The 20053-nt window shown below is 42.0% G+C and overlaps 1 protein-coding gene across 1 annotated transcript in view; it reads right to left on the bottom strand.

Annotated features, from left to right (window-relative positions):
- Window positions 1-1320: 1320 nt before the first annotated feature.
- Window positions 1321-20053, bottom strand: part of T265_00257 (hypothetical protein) — a gene marked incomplete at both ends in the record, with an annotated part of 19881 nt that continues 1148 nt past the window's right edge. Inside the window, 5 exons of the mRNA XM_009163965.1 lie at window positions 1321-1811; window positions 2092-2162; window positions 3966-4000; window positions 5300-5348; window positions 8154-8310. Of these exons, the coding sequence (XP_009162229.1) occupies window positions 1742-1811; window positions 2092-2162; window positions 3966-4000; window positions 5300-5348; window positions 8154-8310 (382 nt within the window). The remainder of the gene's footprint in view (window positions 1812-2091; window positions 2163-3965; window positions 4001-5299; window positions 5349-8153; window positions 8311-20053) is intronic.

Raw genomic sequence — 20053 nt, 5'->3', positions numbered from 1 at the left:
TCGCGGGACTCACTTTATGGTCTTTTCGGTGTGCCCTGTGGGTTCCATAGTGTTTACAGAAATTCTAGCGTTAGGTTAGTGAATACTTCACACATGTATCTCAGCGGCAGTTATCTCCCAGTGTGCATTTTAGACGTATAATGCCCTCTAATGATCGATGCACCGAACCGGTATGCAGAAAATATTTCACGGCTACACAGGACCCTCTAGATAGGTTCAATCAAATTGGTCGAAAGAATTAAAACATCAATACTGCTTTGCAATTTTTTGTTCAATCTAGTCATTACGTTTCCTCGTACGATCCAAATCGAAGGGTGTCTAAACAAAGCGGCGACTTATATTTGCCTAATGCTAGTATACTTGTCAGAACGATCATCTTTTACATGATTGGAGCACAAAAATTTCGTGATCACTTGGATCACTCACCGTTGAGTCAGAGTTTGCCTAAACTCATGAAAGCCTGCCATAGACGTGCTGAGCCTGAATATCAAGAACTGATTATCTCTCTATCCTGTAGTTGTTGTCCAGATATGTTTCAATGTTTATTAAGTCACGGATAACATGGTGAACACTAGTCATCTTTTCTTTCAGACAACGGCCTATTCGATAAACGCTGGTTTGCTTCGCTGTAACGCGCATGTGTAAATCCAGCTAAGGAGGTGCATTCGACTTACACTTCCGGTAATGCATTTCTGAAACCTTACTCGCTACAGGCGAATTGTTGTCGCACTTGTTCTCAGCTAACTTGGTCTTCATCCAAATGCTTTTTCCATACACTATTAACCAAATAAATGTCACTACTGGAAAATTGCACTTGTCTCAGGACAATATAGGCTATGGTCCTATCAAAAGCGTAATAATGTTGTTCGAACGACTGTATCACACTGGGGCCAAGTTTTCTTCCTAATTCAATAGATTCTATTTGTTTCTCAAAATAAAGCGTCGGTAGTTACTAAACAAAAGCTCCGAATGACTCTTTGATGAATCACGTCGCCTAATGTTATGTGTTCTCCAAATTTGTCTACTCTATTTCAGAAAGGCGTAAGATTTACAACTCGGTATCCCCCCACAACGGACCACAAAGAAACAATGCCAAATTCAGACAGTCAGTGACCTTCATCTGCTGGCTGAATGAGACCCAGAAAACGCTCCAGTGAAAGGCGTAACTAAGCACGCTGTACACTTAGAACCCGAGTGCTGTAGAGTCCAGATGATCAGGTGTCAACATATAGTTGTCATGGTAACCGTTTGCCTCATAAACCATTCAGTATTTCCGTCCCGAAGTATCTCGGTGCATGCGGAGCAAAAAGTACATGGATATAGGCAACAAAAATAGTTTATCAGTCACTCAAGGAATATAATGCGTTTAAAAGTGCTAGATATCACAGCTGTACTGTACCGTGGATATTAACACTGAACCAGAAGCTCTACATAAGAAAATTACATCTTCATGGATGTTCAGCAAGGTAGAAAAGTAAACGGCTGTTTTAATAAGGCACATATGTTAAAACTCAAGGGAAAAAAGTTATCGATGAATTGGAGCTGATGCGACGTTAATATATCAATCGAGATAATAGGTAAGACTAAATTTCATTGGAGGTAGGACTGGCTCTGTTTTTCATCTGTCAATAGTGCCTGAGGGGATACAAATGGTAAAATAATTGTGTGCAAAATACTTAGAAGTGTAGTTGTTTTAATATGATTGGTTGTAACTGTAAGATGGGAATCTTTTTCGGCATCTTCACACATGACGAGCCCGACGTCTGTCGGCTTCAAGTTGCCAGAACCGATACAAGTTCCAGTAGCGATCGCTGAAATGGGAGATGGCAGGAGCTGTCACATTATTCTAGAAAGGTGTGGCGTGCAATAGTAGGAGGATCACTGACAAAGGTGTACATTATCTGTGTTTGAACTATCGGTTGAATACTTTTTAAGATTATTCTAGAATGAAACTAATTGATGTATTTTTAAACTAACACCAATACAACTAAGATACGCCGTTACACTAGTTCGAACTAATCCATTTCAAACTCCCTACTTTTCGGATAAGTTACAGCTTAATAATTTTGGTAAAGCAGTAAAACTACTAACCTTCGATCCTGCGCATCCCGAATGACTCTATCACGCAAGTCCCAACTAGGCGCGACCGTGAACTTGTGTGACTGAATGAAGAAGAGTGAAAATTAGCTGACAGTAATCGCTTCCTTTCAACATTTGTCATGTGTATCCACTATTGCGAAGGTGCACGATGCATTGCACCAAGCGCCAAATAATGAGTCGGTCGTTATAATAAATGCAACAACTTTATGATGTTCTTACTTGTGGCCACATAATATGATGTTTGGCCTGTGAACTTTCAAAGTCGTAGACGACGAGCTTACTACGGGTGGATACATGAATAGGGTTACAGGGTGCATAAAATACCATTAATGCACGGCTCCAATCCGCTTCAGGATAACACACTGGAGATGTCACCAGAAATGGGGGAACAACATAGCTGCTAGGCTCAGCAAACAATTCATCCAGCAAAATGCTACTCAATTAGGTTATGAAATGATTGAATCCGCATCAGCCCCAAAACCCGTTGCATGCTAGCCTCCATGTGTCGGCTTCTTCGTCGAACAGGGTTGTCAAGGAAGCCTTCCCATCCCCGTACAGAAAACCGTTCAGAATGGTCTATCTGTACAAAGGAACTGAGGATATGCCTAAGCATCAGAAACTTTGAGCTGGAGAGGCTTACTAAATGAATGACAGATAAGGACACGTATAAACGCCTTTCTGTTCCTCCAGTTATGCAAAACCTAGATAGAAACCTGGAGGAAAACCTATCGAACCTTTTATTTGTGCATGGATAGATAGAATCTAGAAGTCAGATTGAACTCGCAGCGGCCGAACGAAAATTTAAGCCTCATTCTATAGGGTTGTCTTCAACTCATTTCTAGTTCAATTCCGTTTTCTACAATGATCTGTATACATTGGCGAAGGCTGACAGGCTTCAAAAGTCAATCCTAGAGTAGGACTAATTGATGCACACTAAGAGAGACAAAAACTATAGAGCTCATAGAGGTTTGTAGGTTAAAAACAATCAGATCGAGCAGCACCAGTAACCACTGTCCCACAGTGTCGGTGAGCATGTCCAGCAAATGGCGTAGTGAATTTCCGGTACCCCGGCATTGCGGGTGCAAAGATTTAGCATAGCCAACGTCCGCTGTTAAAGACCCGTCATTTATAGTCTGATAAAGGATACACCAAAAAGTCGTGGTTCATTCAAAACACGAGAGCCAGTGGGCCTTTGAGAACTTTGTCAACTAAGGATTCCATCATGAAACTGTTTCCAGGAATTCACATCCTTAAGGCACATTATGCGCCACGGAGTTTGTTGCTCTTTTTTATCAGTACTAGATAATATTCCCTTATTCCGGGGTTTGAACAGCACAAATCAATTATTACATTCTTATTCCTAGGAAACGTCGAGTCTGACCGGTTCAACAGCTGGGTAGATCAGGAACTACAATCAACTTTCGTTTGTCTTCGCACAGTCGAAGTCAATGAAACAGTCTGGTGTTTATGCCGTTTCAATCTGCGCTTACGGTGGGACGCGGAAAAATAAATGTTGATTAAAAAACCGCCCAGCTGTAGTATCCTTGCGAGGCCTAACTGTCATACCATTCGAAGGAAATACGACGGCTTGGATACTGCCAGGTTGCCCAAACCTAGACAAAGGAAGTTGAGAGGCCAAGGTCGGTTTCGAACGTCAGACCTTCCAGTCCGTAAATTTGCCCTTAACCACTGAACCATCTCTCACAAATGTTTATATGCTGCCAGACAGTCCGAGAGCAGTAAGTAAAAAATAAAAAGCGGGTTCTTGCAGACACGGCTGTCTCATTATTAGTCACTACTCCAACTGTGATGTGCAAGCGTTTACTGTATGTCGTATGGAAAACTTCTTTTCAAGCATGACTTACCAGCACGGGGATTCTCGTTGTGTACAAATCGTCATCTAAAACAAAGTGAGTAGAAGGCAATACATCTTCATGTCACGTTCACATTAGAAATGATCAGTAAAAAAACGAGTATACCCTTCGAAAAATGTTACCACGGATTTCGCTTCTCCCTCGATGTGGAAAATTGGCAGATAGTCCCTAGACAATTCTTCTCCTGAACACTCCTTAAAAACTACCTGAAAGATCCCTTCAGAAGTTTGCATGTTTCATAGAAAAAGAATTTCAATGAAAATTCCTGGAATAATGGATAAGGAACAGTCATCATGAACCATCCTACCCCGTTGGTTGGGTCATCACGACCTACTAGAGTGCACTGTGTAGGAAACTGACAAGATTTTCATTCACTAAAAAACAAATCGCCGGTGTAAATAATCCATGCGACAGAGTTATCTCTTACTTCAATGTCTGCGTAACGCGCCTACGCATTATCAGAATAGGAGTGATAATTAATGTGGGGCTCGTGTATGAGTTGTTGAAATAACCACTGCGCCCCTCGGGCTGAATCCAAATTACAGCTATTTTGCTCAATGTAAGTTGTGATCTTTTGCAAAAGTTTTGTGGAAGCTATAGTATCATGAGCAGCCTATGCTGTCGAATAGGATAATAATAACAGAAATAATGACAGCTGTGGCAAATGAGTGGGTGTACGGGGTTATTGGCTTCCGATGTCGATTATGAGGTCGCGGGACCATAGTTGCACGCTGTTGTTTCGTGTTGTTGTCCGTACAAGATCAAGGGGGCTTAGAATTTATGAAACACTAAATGATCACTCCCGACTTTTCACTAACCTTGTGGACACTTAATTGAACACCAAGCAGTTGAAACCTTTGGTCCGATACTACGGGGCCAATGAGATGTGCGGTTCAATAAATGGATGTGACAAGATTGATTACATGGTAATTTGACCTAAGGCCTACACTTCTACCTGAAGTACACTCCATACTTTCGCTTGTTCAATACACGCATATTTTGTCCGAAAGCCACATTACTAAATTTAAGCTTATAGGGTTCAGTGAGTCACAACCACCAGGCTGCCTACAATCGGCCGGCTTTCTTGATGATTAAGTGCATGTGCTAAGCCAAGATATCACATGAATTGGACGTCTTCTACTGTCTATTTTTACCCAACATCAAACGTTCATCAATCTTGATGTAATCTGGTTATTAATGGATACTGCATCTTACAGCCGTTGACTACAGTGTCCAACAATCATTACTTGATAATGTCGGCAGCAGCTATCTAGCATTAGGTAATTTTCAAGTTCATATTAATAGATAGTGGAAATATCACTTACAGGGTTTCTCTGAGCTTGGCCTTGCCTTCTGCTTGTGTGAACCAGTGCGCTGAAAAAAAAGAGAAAAAACATTGCTGACCGACGTTTTCCATAGACGAGTCTGATCATAAATGTTGGGCAGTAAAATTGAAGGTTGAGGATAGTTGTGCTGGTAGCACATGAGGGGGACTAAGTGTATTTTATTCTCATTAACTAATCTATCCTCGCTAAATAGCAGTAATTGGTCAATGATATGCCAATGCACTTCAAAGCATATCCGACGTTACGGTAAACCTTAAATGCCCCACTTTGGGCATTAACAGTTTGGCGACGTTCTATATATATTATGCTTGTTAATTTGACCGTAAAGCACATGCTAGGTTCAAAACAGTTATTCAGTGACTAGCCTATTTCCCCGATTCTTAAGAAGACAGTCGTAGAGTGAAACACTCAGTCCAAGTTCTGTTCTATCCGGTGGGTGTAGAGAATCTAGACTGTGCGAGTAAGCCAACATCCCGTTGAAAAATGACTTACACCCAGTCCCTATTTAATTGTCACTTGAATTACACTGATAAAACTTGACGATAAATTACTTTTTCCTCTTACTTACCAAAGACCTCGTTGCTCTCCTAAATCCGTGCTAGATAGTAGCACGAAAACGACACTTCTTTAAAATCCAGGCCGTTTGCCAGTTTGATCAGGCACCATAATAATCCAGAAAAATTCTGTTGCTTCCAAGTCGACGCTTTCTGTTACAACCCGTACGACACGAAAAACGATGTTGGTGGAGTAAAATTTTCCATGTCCGTATCGTCCATACAATAGAAAAACAGTAAGGCCGGTCCTTTGTGTATCACATTGTTAGGCTCTATACCCATTGTGGCCGAACACTGGTTTTTATGAAAGCCTGTTCGAGAGAAACCAATTGGATGCCTAATTCATGGAAAAGTCATGTAAAATTCCTAGCCTGACTCTCACTAGTGTAACAAACTATGGGTATATTTTAGTCCATATCATATTTTGATAGATGTTTCACCAGAGTGTTTCCACCACGGTATTTAGGAAGCCAAAAGTCGAAGCCGAGTGTTTCGTAGATACAGCCTGTGAACTTCGTGTTCATCTTCTCTTACATGATTCCTTTCTAAAGAAAAGCCATGTCAATGGTTACATAATAAAACTATTGGATAGCTGGTAGAACCATCCCGAGGATATTTTGAATATAAAATATTGCTGAACAGTGGTTCCTATTCAGTACAATACTCCCGTGAAAGTGGAAGGGATCTTTGAGACTTTACGGAGCTGTGCAAGCCTGGACAAGCTATCGAAAAACTAGGGAACAGCACCGACGTCCCGCTTAGCAGTAGCCCTAGGCTCACTAGGGTTATCCAGATAAAACTATAATCGCCAATGAAGTAAGAAACGTGCCGCAATCTAAATGCACCTTGCTTCAACTTGAACTACAACGTTTTTTCCAGAAACAAATAGAAATAGGATCGTGTTGGAGAACTGGTCACAAAAGGAGCGCCACTTGGAACATGCTGACACTACTAAATGGCGATACGATACCTGGATCCTTGTCTTCCTACCACCAAATGTTTTTCAAAAGCTAGCGAGCCTAGTAATCCTTAACACACCTGAGAAAGCCACCATCCTCCAGAAGTAGGGGCTTTTTTCGGTAACTCAGTACATAATTTGCTTAAAGGCTTGAGGATGCCAATACGTCTGAAAATAAGACTCCGCCGCCACTAATGATCACATGATAATGTGTCTAAACAATGGTCACCAGCTTCAGTGGTTTGATGCAATGGCAAATTGCTTTATGTACGAACAAACTATTGTTGGTCCGTGCTAAATGGAGGCCTCAAAGGCTTCGATAGCGGCAACTTTCTTGATTCACCGGAACAAATCCCCGTCATGGGCACAGTTGCTGAATGAACCTATCGTCAGGTTGAATCGATCAAAACAAAGGCCCATGAGGCCGATGCAGGTAAATATGCTAAGACAGCACATATAGGAACCTAAGACAAATTTGAGATAACTTCTATTGGACAGACTGCAACATCTCCTCTGTAACGACCTGAACTAAAATTGTCCTGTCTCTCTTACGACAGTACGGCCGCGGATAAGTTAATCACCTTTGCTACGACACCATTGATAAGGTATGAATCTAAATTAGTCCAAGATATCATCACCTCAACCCTAGTTAAATCAGGTTATAGGGTCAATTTGGCCGTCACACATCGTTAAACGTTGTGCAACCATGGGCATATTTCCATAAAGTTGCATTTCTACGAACCTCATACTTTGCTTCCTGCTATGGAAGATGAAGCAAGCTTACCATTCCGAAGACGAAAGTTGCGTTGACCAAAAAATTATGATCACAAGGCTTAAAAATGTTTTCTCGTGGCCGTTTTGATAGTGAAACATGCAGGTTAAAAAGTTGCCTCCTTGCATTAATAGCCGTTACAAGGGTGGCTTCCATGTGCAGGGAGTACTGTAATAAGACTGATGTTCCTGGACTGTCATTAAAGTGGTGGAAGTAAAGACTCGTCCCTACACCATATACTTCCCAGTCGTTCCATGACACGGACCATTCACTCCGACGAAGGAGCAGCTACCACCAAACGATGTATTCCCTTCCTCTCCGGAAGAATCAACTGAGAGAGGCAACCTTAGTCAGTCTCTTCCAAAATGAAAATTAGAGGCCCATCAGATTCTGTCACTTTTAAGATGGTTTGTAATAGGAAGATAGGAGGATATATATACAGGATCAAGAATGTTTGGCTGTCAAGTTGCAGAAGCTTTAAAAAACAAAGCAAAATATCTGTGGATAATGAACATGGATAGCGTATATGCGCATGCAACTCTCACTCACTGATCTCACCGAAGGACTCTTGCTTCGTACTTCACGATATGTTGATTCTAGGGGAGTGTACAGCCTTTCAGGATTATCTGGACAGCGGCATCGGAGTGCACTGGTGACAGTCGGACGATGGTAATTCGGAGTCAATGGGCGTGAGTAGTGCGTTAGACTGTTGCAACCAGAATAAATGCAAATGTCGAATTCAATTATTAGGAAAAACTATGTACCCTAATTGGGTATTACTAAAGTGTAGCATTATGATGCAGAAAATGTTTAACGTAGACCACTTCGCAAACCAAGTAGTTGTCATTCTCCACAAGAGGCTTAGGTTTGTCGACTTCTGAGCCCATGTTTCCAACATAAAATACAGATGGATCTCAGTAGCATGAAGGTAGACTGCACATGAGATAAGAATGAAAGTTCTCTGACTTCAAGGCAAAATGATTCTTCTAACCATCCTGAGTTCTTGGGACCACACCATCACCTTCGACAGCAGTACACCAACAATACACATTGACGCTTAGCTGCCATACAACCATGAAGGAGGAAAGTACTATCTAGGGGAGAGGGAACGGATGAGTATGGTATAAGAAAAAAGTCCTGTGTCTTTGGGGAGGACGCTGAAGAATAAAGTTCCTGAAACTCTAGATGGCATAAAAAAGAAACACGTTTGAGCTTTATGTGGGATTAAGACGCCATCGCCGGGATTGATCTAGCGCCCTTCGTGAACTTCACTCGACATTAACCCAACTCACAATAAAAGACAAACTTTAGCTAGGCAGTCCGGCTAGGAAAAGAAACCATGCGCGCCAATGGAGTCGGTTGCGTGGAATGTCCTGCAGGGTTTTCAGCCGGGTAGAAATAGGATTACATGGGTCACAGTCAGGGAGAAGCGAAGATCCCACTATACTAGGTTTCACTGAAAGCGTCTTCATTTTGCGTTGCCATGTCATGGCCTTTCTCTAGCGTAAACTTCACCCACAGTCAATTGAACCGAAAACATCACTCTCACAGGTAGACACTGCTTACACATACGTAATATATGCCGCAACGAGTCAAGTAAATTTGACCTGCTGATATAATCCTTCTGACTAATTATTAAGCATTCGCTAAAGCCTCCATTCGCTACATACTCCTTTAAGCCAGCTGACTCTTGCCATTCTGATCGGAAGTCTGAAAACGTCTAAGGACTCAAGATAATGAGGCCAATTCTCGCAACCGTAGAGCGATATCGCTCTTACAGCCGCCTTATATATATGACCTTTAAGTTTCAGTGGAATTTGTTTCTAAAGCTATTAATGACGCAGCTTAGTGGGCGATACCTGCGTCGCGACCATCCGTGCAGTAGCTTTATACGTTTTGTAGAATCACGACCTGTGTTGATGTCACGATAATTGGATCGCTAAACGAACTCAAGTTCGTCATTCTGAACCGTTAGAAAAGTATGCGAGAATAGTTAATCCTGAAGTAGAGGCTTGCACTTGAAAGGTGCAAAGCCGATACATGGAACTACCTTCAACATTAAGTGCTGTTTGCGCAGAAAAGCAACTGTCAGATAATGAAAGAATGTCATTTGAATGATCCAAATTTGTTACAATCTCTCCAGACGTGATTTTTCTACCTGAATTCGTGATCGCTTAAGTTCTGCACTCCATGATAAACTTGATGAGAAAAATGACCTAGAAGGGTGAGCGTGGAAAACTGCACTAGTTGTGAGGATGTATTCAGACTCTTCGTTGTACATCTAAACCTGAACAAAGTTACAAAAATACAGGGCTCAAAGAATGCCAATGTAATTCAAAAGCATTCTTCTACGACCAAGAATCTTTAGAGCTTATATATCCAAGGAGTCAGAGAATTCACTGAAATGGCAAACAGTTTGGGAAGCGGTACAAAAACGCATCTCTTTTCATCAAGAATGAACCCCTGCAAAAGAAAAAATTGAGAACAACCGGCCGATTGATCTGACAACGAATTTGCTCCAGTTTGATTGAAATGACCCCTTCAAGCAAAAATATGACGATTATGACGAGATGGTTGCTTCTAAAGATACGCCATTAGCGATCGATAAGTTATCGCCGTGAATTGCACTGTTCGAATCATCATCATCATCATCATCATCATCATCATCACTGTAATAAACGCGTCTTGTCGTACAGTGGTTCTGGCTGCCACAGTTTCGTTCACCGATTCCTCGGGGAGATGGGGAGGAAGCTACACACTGGAGGCGGGAGCTGATAAATTAGTTCGTAAATACAGCACTCTAGGTGGACTGTCAAGTGGGGTGGTTAGGAAGGAAGCGATGCATTGAAGGCAATAGCTCGTACGCGTGGGCGCTATTGAGGGCGCGACTGCGCCATGTCTTACAGTGTCTCGGAATCCCCCATCCAGGAAGACGGCAATGGCCAGCGCAGCTGAGTTTTCTGGTAATGGCTTTTATACTTCGTTTCCAAGTCATTGGTCGACTACCTTTGGCTCTACTCCACCCTTCACGTGGCTGTGCGAAAAGAGTCCTTCGGGGAAGTCAGTCGACTGGCGTACGCAGCATGTGGCCAAGCCAGTGCAACCCAGGCAGTGTGATCAGTTCATCTATCAAGGATGAGTTATTTCTCCCGAATACCCCACATCATGTAGAGAAAGCGTCAATATGTCATCTAAAACACGTATGCACTCTTCTCAACAAAACTGATCACAAAAGAATGATGGTCGTCGCATGCAATCAAATTGCCCAACTCACCGACCATCTATGCAACCTGAGCTCCTCTATAGAAAACACACGAATGATTCAAGGCGTATTAAAGTCACTCCACATCACACGCAGTTTCCCTAAACATTAAGTTTGCTGGATATAAATGATAACCATCTTAGGCAGTCTTGTGCCTAGCGGAAGACAGAGAATATTAGATGTGCTCGCCTGAATGCAAAGTTAAGGCTCTTAATCACTGTTAATCGCTGTTAATCACTCGTTGCTTTATCCAACCAACGCTTATTTTATTTCATTATGAATCCTCATTCATTTCAACAATTTCACGCCGGATATTGGTACGAGTGAGTGGTCGGATCACACGTCCATCACAGGGAGGCTTCGGTTCACAATAAAACAAGTCAGGCAGTCATAATATCTGAATAGATCAGCCGCTTTCAAAAATTAGGATACCTACTCCAACTAAAGAAATCACAGTTTACATCAAAAGGTAACATCATAATACGATAGAGGTACTAGGAGTGGTAATAACAAAGCAAGTAAAAAATTCGCGTCTCAGTTATAGGCACAAAAGGTGGAAGTATCTAAGGCTAGAACGAAAATGTCCGGTACTGAGAACCGTCACCTGAGGGGTTATTGCGTGGAACGGAATGGGCTCCATGGTAGACTATCGCTTTTGTCTTCAAAGGTGGTTGCTGAAGATGTAATTTAACGCACACGGCAGAGCTGATGTTGATCCGCTATCTGTCTGACACACTTCATACAGACCACGATAAAAAACACGCTGAACGCAAGTTATCGACGCTTCAGATACAAAGCATCCTTCGAATAAGTCATCCCTTTTTCGAGAACAATAATGCTGCAAATTAGCGGGAGCTTTCAAGTCATGCAGCGGTCTTCACTCACTCCTGAACTTTTTGAGTTTTCTGGTCAATGACGAATTATCCTCATCGTGTCTTAAAACAGTTAAATGTAAATCCATCTTTTATTGTCATCTAACTTTGCTATTCAAATAAGTGTGAAGCAGACTACTCACAAAGTTGCTGAAAACTCTATGACAGTCCACGACCGGTTTCGCCCTTCTTGGGGCTCATCAGGTAGGCGCAGTCCCCGAGGTTGACGGAAACCCGGGGACTGCGCCTACCTGATGAGCCCGAACAAGCGCGAAACCGGTCATGGGCTGTGGATGGATTTTCAGCAAACTTATGTGAATTACTTCACAATAGAAATATATACATGTATGGCGATATTTGAAATCTGCTGGCGACTGAAACACGAGGCGGCCTGAAGGACATCATAAACAAGATTCAGTTGTCTCTCCTTAAAACCAAATTGATTTGCAAATGAATGTATTTCTCGAAGTGTGAAGCAGATTATTTGAAAGAAGTATCTTCTTCAGAAATTCTGAACTAACTATCAATGTAAAAAGATTTCTGGATAAAATCCATCGGGAATTTAACGCCAAAACAGGTCTGATTGGGATTGTGCACTCAAAGAGTGAAATCTTCGAAATATTTATCGCCGCTTCAAACTGTTATGAATGAAGTATGTGGTTACTTAAAAATCATGTCACCCATAGATGAATGAGCCCCTATACCCGAATCATCATAGGGGACTTATTAAGTACTGCGTGGTTGAACCTGAGTTCTGATGTGAACTAATAAATGAAAGGTTTTTATTTTCTCAAACGATGTTCCAGGACCGAACCAGTACGGAAGGTGATTAGTTGTACATCAGTGTGATTTAAACAAATTGAATGTCACCAACGAAGAATTCCAGAGTATGTTAACCAGCTGCTACTCGGAAGTTGCTGGTTCAAACTCTATTAGTCTTAAAACTCCCAATAGGAATGGAGGACCTGTTCCGTCCTTTTTTACCATGCACTATGAGTTAACATGGACTTCCAAACTAATATTTTAAACTTCATATTGCTAACACAATCACTTATTAAAAGCTAAAGTATACAGTAAACACTTTATAGGTTTTCTAGCCTCCTTTCCAGTTCTGCTGCTCACAGGGGGCTGGAAATACTCAGAGGTCATTGAGCACATGATTGTGTAATTTTCGCTATCCTAAGAAAAGTTCAGTCAAACATAAAGAATAAGCTTCATGTACCGTGTCGTTAAATTACTTCCGGAGATGAAAATACCGACACGGATGGGGTGGTTTGATCCGACATTGTGTTGATCAAGGGTCACTGATAAACACAACAACCGGTCGGTTCATTACTACCACGGAAAGGTACTGTCAGCTTCAGGTTCTGTCTTGTCCCACTCTTCTGATAAATCACAAATTATAGTCACATAATGACCGCAAACTACTCAGTACTGGAGATTGCCAGTACCTAATTACGCCAACGGGCGACCCAAGTATACTCAAAATTTCCTCTGTAAACAGCCCTGTCGAAAAGTAGTCATGATCAATAAAAAGTTTGGTGCACTGCCTAAAATAAAAGGTTTGCGTTTTTTTATTTTCCGTCGTTGATCTTTCACTATGAATCCAGAAAAGCATGTCAGTAAAATAGCATGTCAATAAATATTTATTCAACAGGGTCACAGTTCAATACTTGTGTTAAGTAGAAGCTGATAGGCTAAAATCAGATGTGACAGGATAAACCCTGCAAAAGTCTCCAAAGGTTAAGCGTTTGGTGTAACACATCCAGCAATGGCTGCGGTCGTCATCTGAGTCTTACGCATTGTAATCTTCCGTAGGAATACATCACCAAAGGCGAAGTGGGTATTCGATCTTTTCTTGATAGCAATATATTGGAAGGCTCCAATCGTTGTCTCAGAACCATAGCTCGTGTGATTTTGGTGTCAGCGATCCGTAACGAGGCAGTTAGAAAGCGCGTTTTCGGTTGTGCAACGGGTACTTCCATTGAAGAATGTGTCCAGCACCAGAAGCTGTGTTGGGTGCGACATGTGTTGCATATGTCGAACCATCGTTTGCCGAAGAGAGTGCTGTTTTCCATGCCCAACTCAGAGTGGCGTAAACAGAGAGGTGGCCAACCCTTGACTTGGCAGAGGAGTATGAAGGAGATCACGAAACGCTCGGGTGCTGTCGGTGCTGCTCGCCTTCCAAGGTGAGGACCGCGTGATCCTCACTGTGCCTGGTTGGAGACACTACAATATATGGCGGCCAACCGATGCCGGTGGCGTTCTTGTTGTCAGCTTTTATCCAGATTGCCTGAGTGAATGTCCGGAGGTGTAGGCACCCCGTAATGATTGTGGTAAGCTAGCACTAAGTCCCTTCCATGTCCACCTTCACTCTTTTCTTTACAATTAAGCTTTCAAATAAATCATGGTTGTACGGTAGTGAAGCATTGGTGTTGAACACTGATGTCATGCTGTCGATGATGATGATGAGGAGGAGACCCCTATACAAAGACTCATGCGTCTTTCCTCACGCGATTCATAAATGGCCGATCCAAGCTAGTTCCAACAGAATAACTTAATAAATTTAACAATGGTGTTTGTGATACGGTGGTTCTCATATAACGCGGATGGCAGTACTAGAAGCAAAAAATAGGGTTCCACAATGTCGTCACAAAATGTAATTCATACGGTTCTCTAATATCACGTTCTTCGATTAGCAGTAGGTTATGAAGCGGACACCCAGTATTTTCATAGACTTTTTAGCACATGACCCAGGCTGTTTGGTTTCAACGTCATGAGGAAATGACTGGAAAAATGACTAATCAATTTATGGATACCCGACTGAGTCGGTCGTAACTTCGAAGAACAAAATCCAATCTACCAAAACTACATGTTAGCTCTCTTTTGGTGCGTATACACAACCGTGTTGAGTGGCAAAAAAATCCCTGACCCAAAGGTTAGATGAAGCTATTCGGTTCAAGACTAGAAGGTTAAAAGCAGCAAAACTGACAGTATAATGTGTCAAATGAAGCTCAGAAGCTACATACCGCTTCTTCCGTCTGAAAATTTCTGTAGGGCTTAAAATGTTATCCAAATGCCTAGTCACGCCACTTCCAGTATCCTATCGCTTACCAATAAATATGACCTCTATGTAGGAAACACTACCTCGCAAAATGCACAGGATCCTCATCCTTTAGGATGGTCCTAAACCTTAATAAACACCGAGGGAAATTATCGATTCTCCCCTGTCCCCGATCAACTTCAACTTGATTTGCTTATGAGCATCTAAGTCTTCTCTTAACTTTCTCCAACTTCGAGAAGTACGTAGGTTTTTTTTATTTATCCAGCGCATCGTATTAAAAATATCCTTGTCCAAAGAGATACTGCGTTACTCAAGGTTGAGGTACAGGGGGAAATGAAGTGTATATTCAAGGTGGAAACCAACACATGTTTGCGTATCTCACTACATCAGCTTTTATTGCAACTCCAATTTATGAAGAACTCGAGTACGGAAAATCCTTCTATTCTCCGAGTAAAACTTTCCAAAGTTATTCAGTTAGATATTTCTGAAATTTGTTTGTGCTTCATAATCCCACAAATAATTATTAAGTCAGCCAAACATTCCACTTTGTTCACTTTTATGGGGACTCTAACACAACCAGTGACTCCATAACAACAGTATGGTTATGTGTCTGCCTAAAGAGCGCCTCTATAAACTTCAGTCTGCTTGGAAGCAAGAAGTTGCAACCGTTATTTGTATGTGACCAGATTGATAGCTTTGCTTTTGCCAGGCACGACCGAAAGCAACAGACTTAGTAGACTGGTGTAGCACATACCGACAGAGACCTACATTTTGGATGTTTCGATTCCAAAATCAACGGTCTAGTCATCTGTGGAAAATCAATATGCATAAAATCCACTTGATTCGCAAAAAAATGATGGAAACGCGACAGTGGAAATTTTTCCCGAAAGATTTCGACAGGAGAGGCGAAGTAAAGTCTAGATGGATGCAGTGGTTCTTCCTTACACACCATGCAGATAGTTTAACAGTATGTGACTTTTCCACCGTCAAATCAATGTCCTAGTTAATGCCTGGCCTGAACAAAGTGCCTTAACTATCGGCTGGTCCTACGGGATCTTGTAAGGTAGCGGAACTTTGAGACCAAGAGTTATCAGAATTTGCAGTAAGATCTTGTTTGAGTATGTACAAATCGCTATTTAGGTGGACATAACTTATTTTGAGGACTTATGTTGAAGTGGTATGCGTCAAAAGTGAATCAAATGCAAATTTACAAGTGAAAAATGTTTTCCTATGGTGACGTCACAAGGTTGCATCGTTCGACTTCAAGAAACCATAATTCCTGACCCTTGTTTGGATGGCAATGCTAAGGCTCTTGGATTCGAAACAATATTACCTACTGCACCTAAAGCCATCTGTCCCTTTTTCCACACCAACGGCGAACAAAATTGATAGACCCATAACTACATCATTCGTATGTGCCCATACGACAGCATAATACTTACAAGGTTAACAGCCCATGACAGCGACTGCGATAAGTAAATTTCCTAGAGATTCGGTGTAGTGCCCGTAAAAGCAAAGTGTAAGTTATTTGTGAGTTCTTCACTGAAGATCCTTACTTTACATACGTACGTCGTAAATCCATCTAGCGGCTCTAAACTTAGGAAACTCTTGGGGTGGGAAGTAGACTGCGCTTTAAAATGCAAAAGGCTGATGGCCAAAGTAAACATCAAAAATAGGATGGACACCCCAAAAGTGCTGGGACCACCGATGAAACATCAATAATTGCCGCTTCAAGTGACGCTTGAACGGATGCTCGTCGGCCGTGCCTGTTTAGGAGATGTACTGAGGAGGCCTGTATCTTAGTCCCGGTCATATCAACTCGACTGAGTGTTGATCCGTTCTTGTTCGTAATAATGAAAATGAAGATCAAGAACGGCTGTCCAAACCAATCATCCGGCGCAAATATTGAGATGAATGTATCTGCTATTTTGCCATCAACCACAAATCCGAAACGCATCACATTTGCTATCATTTTGGGTAACGTAACAAGACAATTGCGACTACAAATCAAGCGGCCGGAACAAAAGCGCTTCCTCCCAAGGAGGGTTGTCAAACCTAAAAAAACTGAAGTCCTGCCAGGAATCATGTTTTGAGTTCATATTGTCTTCAGCATGGATTCAACACTGGAAAATACACAAGATGAGAAGATTTCACTTTCAACCTCAAGATAACAAAGTAACGATGGCTTACTCTTACGTTAGGAAGTTAAGCCATTGGTCACAATTCCAACTCAGAGAAAATTGGTGGGCTTGTTTCATGGTTTACCTGTACGTCTGTCAGAACGTTCAGATTCCTGAAAATAATTCCATAATGCTCGAAACCCACTGAGACATCCAAACCCGGATCACAGTAGAAAAGCCGTCAAACATCTAGGCCAGAAAAGCCATCTGTCGACTGAAATTCAAAGTAGTCAGTCAATAACGATGAGTGTTTGGTTATTTCACAAAAGCAACGGCGGCTGATGAGGAGCATTCATCTAATGCCGATCGGACGGTCTGGATTCAAAGCCAAAAGTGCTGTTCAAATAACGCGGTGTCTTTTGTAATTTTCGCCTTTTTGCAACGAAGCTGTTTTATCTTTTCCGCTGAGTCCTTTTTGAAACTAAGGTAATGGTGTGGGGACGGCAGTTAGGTAAGGTAGAATGATCACTTGATCTAACCTTTGGATACTAGACCAGCAAGACGTACGTGACAGTCGTACACACTAAGCGGTTTTCTGAGATACAAATCAGTAGCTGGAACACTTGACTAAAATGAAAATGCAAAAAATGATCAAAAAATTAACCAATGCTGTGACGGATTCGAAAACGCAGGAAGTTAAATGGTGTACAAAGCTGGTGATTGAGTGTCGGTCATTGATCACAGTAAAGCTAAGGTCGTTGGGTTAGGCGTGAGTTTATTTCGCAAGAAAGTGACTGCATTGCGTGCACAAGACATGATCTGCAAGAGCGTTGTAGCCCGGTAGGATGTTTGTTTATGAGGGAGACAGTGCGCTCGTAACCACCTTAGGTGTAATCCAACTCGTAGCTGAGTGAGTGGAGCCTATGTCACAAAGATTAACCGTCATAAGAGAGAAACAACATCGCCAGTTGCAGAAAAGCCGGCCCGTCTGGACGGAAGTAACGCGCTCAAAAACATCCATACGAAAACTTTGGAGCCAACTATAAGATAGTTTGTGGGTTTTATAACTAGTTTGCATCATGACAAGGCCTTGCAATGCGGCAAAAAATATGGCAAATGTGCCAGAAGTCACATAAATATAGGAACAGTACAATCTAGTGTCCTGATGAGTGGAAAACTAGCACTCAAATAAGAAATCCAATCGGATGAAGTTTGATTTATTTGAGCTTGGCAACCACGAAACGTGCATGCCCAAATGTAGTTTAGGTCTGTGGCGGATAGCACAGGGTGAAAAACTGCCGGTGCAATATATAGCTAAAACAATAGAATGATAACAAACTAACGTCGGAATAAGTTGGAATATGTAATTGACAGTAAAAAGGATACTCGGTCCGGGCGTATATCGGATTTGGTGTCACCGAAAGAAATCAAGTTCTAACTCACTTAGACACGGACCAATTAAAATTTGATCAATTTAGACTCTGGATCTGGGTGCGGAAACAGGAGCTTAATACACGCGTAAGAAGCAGTTTTTCTAATTAGATTCATACTTGATACAGATCTACCTTCTTCGTTGACATGTGCCGAAAAATGCAGATGCGCCCAACACAGAACGCCAATCGTCATTTACATTACGTTTGTTCTTAACGTGGACCTAGTCTGTACGGGTGACCTAGACATTGGTACTGGGCTGACAAAAAAATTGAAGAGCTTGTTGTGATGGACGTGAGTCCGTTGTGCCAAGCGATACATCAAGACTGAATTTAAGATATGATTATGCGCAATCCTCTCATCGTTGCACTAAAGGAAACGTTAAATAGACTTTAACTTCCACAGCCGGAGGATTTATCGCATTGAACTTGGTATAAAGTACGACTATCTTACAGGATCAACTGGTTACAAGCTGATTTTCTACCCTCTATTTCAAAGGATTGCGTGGTACTACCCTGAGCATCAGTCTCCGCTAATTTTGTGTGGTGTATAGCAAAGCCTGCAACAGAGTGGAGGGGAGAGTCTCAAAGTTCAGGGGCAAATCGGTATCTCGGTCGATGTCGTAAGAGGCGTAAGAGGTGGTAAAAGTTGGTTACCAAGCGCAACACACTTTTCAGGGAGTTGACAATGCCAAACGATCCTGCATCACTCTCATTATCCAGCCACAGCATGTCACGTCCGCTTTGTACTGCATCAGGTCGAATGAAAAGTTATTGAGGGAATTCAACAAAAAGTGATGATGAGTCTGTTTTACATGGGTAGACTTCATCGCGTCAACAGGGACAGTATTACCAACAATGAACATATAATGAACGTTAGCTTCGTCGATTCATCATAGGCTCGCAAAAGGTAATGTTGGTCAGGTGCTCAATCTTAAGATAAGTGTAACCACAATCCAGCACCAACAAGGCGCTTAGTCCGTAAAGTTAACATATGAGACAATTTTCTGTGAGGTGGTTTAAGCTTTTGCAGGTAACAGCTAAATAGTGTCTGGAAATTCGCCTTGGTGATGATGATATACGAGTAATGCTGGAAACTATTGGATAAGTCCCATATCATAATCGAAATTACCGGCAGCTGTGTAGCATACAGACAAACCAGCAGTAAATCAGTGCGCGGAGTGCACCTCAAAATAACAACAGTTTAGATTGCAGGTTTAAAAAATGGCTCATTTGTAGCATCTTTTCGACACCCAGCTGCCATGCCACCTGAAGGAAGTGCGGGGACATTGATACTGCCAGACTGCCCAAGCCTGGACAGGAGTAGTTGAAACTTAGAGGTCGAGTTCAAACCACGGACCGCAAGGTCGTAGGCGGTTAGTTAGCGGGAAAATAACATCCAACGAAGCTGGTTACTACCACTCCGTAATCACGGATCAAGTGACCATATGATGTAGACTTTTCGAAGGGATCAGTACATCTTTTGGTAAGATTATGCAAAGAGCAAAAGTCCCTGTAAACAGACGACAGATGGACCTTTACATCGTCTTTCCGACACGGAGTACGTGCCAACACAACCCAGCAGATTTTGACGATCGAGTTACACTGACTGCTTTCCTTTGGAATCCGCCTATTTTCCTTATACGCATCGCCCCCCCCCCCCCCCGTGCGGGTTTGATAGTTGTTTATAGTTGTGCTTTT

This window comes from Opisthorchis viverrini (assembly GCF_000715545.1).
Source record: "Opisthorchis viverrini unplaced genomic scaffold opera_v5_2, whole genome shotgun sequence".
Lineage (NCBI taxonomy): Eukaryota > Metazoa > Platyhelminthes > Trematoda > Opisthorchiida > Opisthorchiidae > Opisthorchis > Opisthorchis viverrini.
Note: the sequence above shows the minus strand (reverse complement) of the source record. Positions and strands in the feature narration are given on the sequence as shown.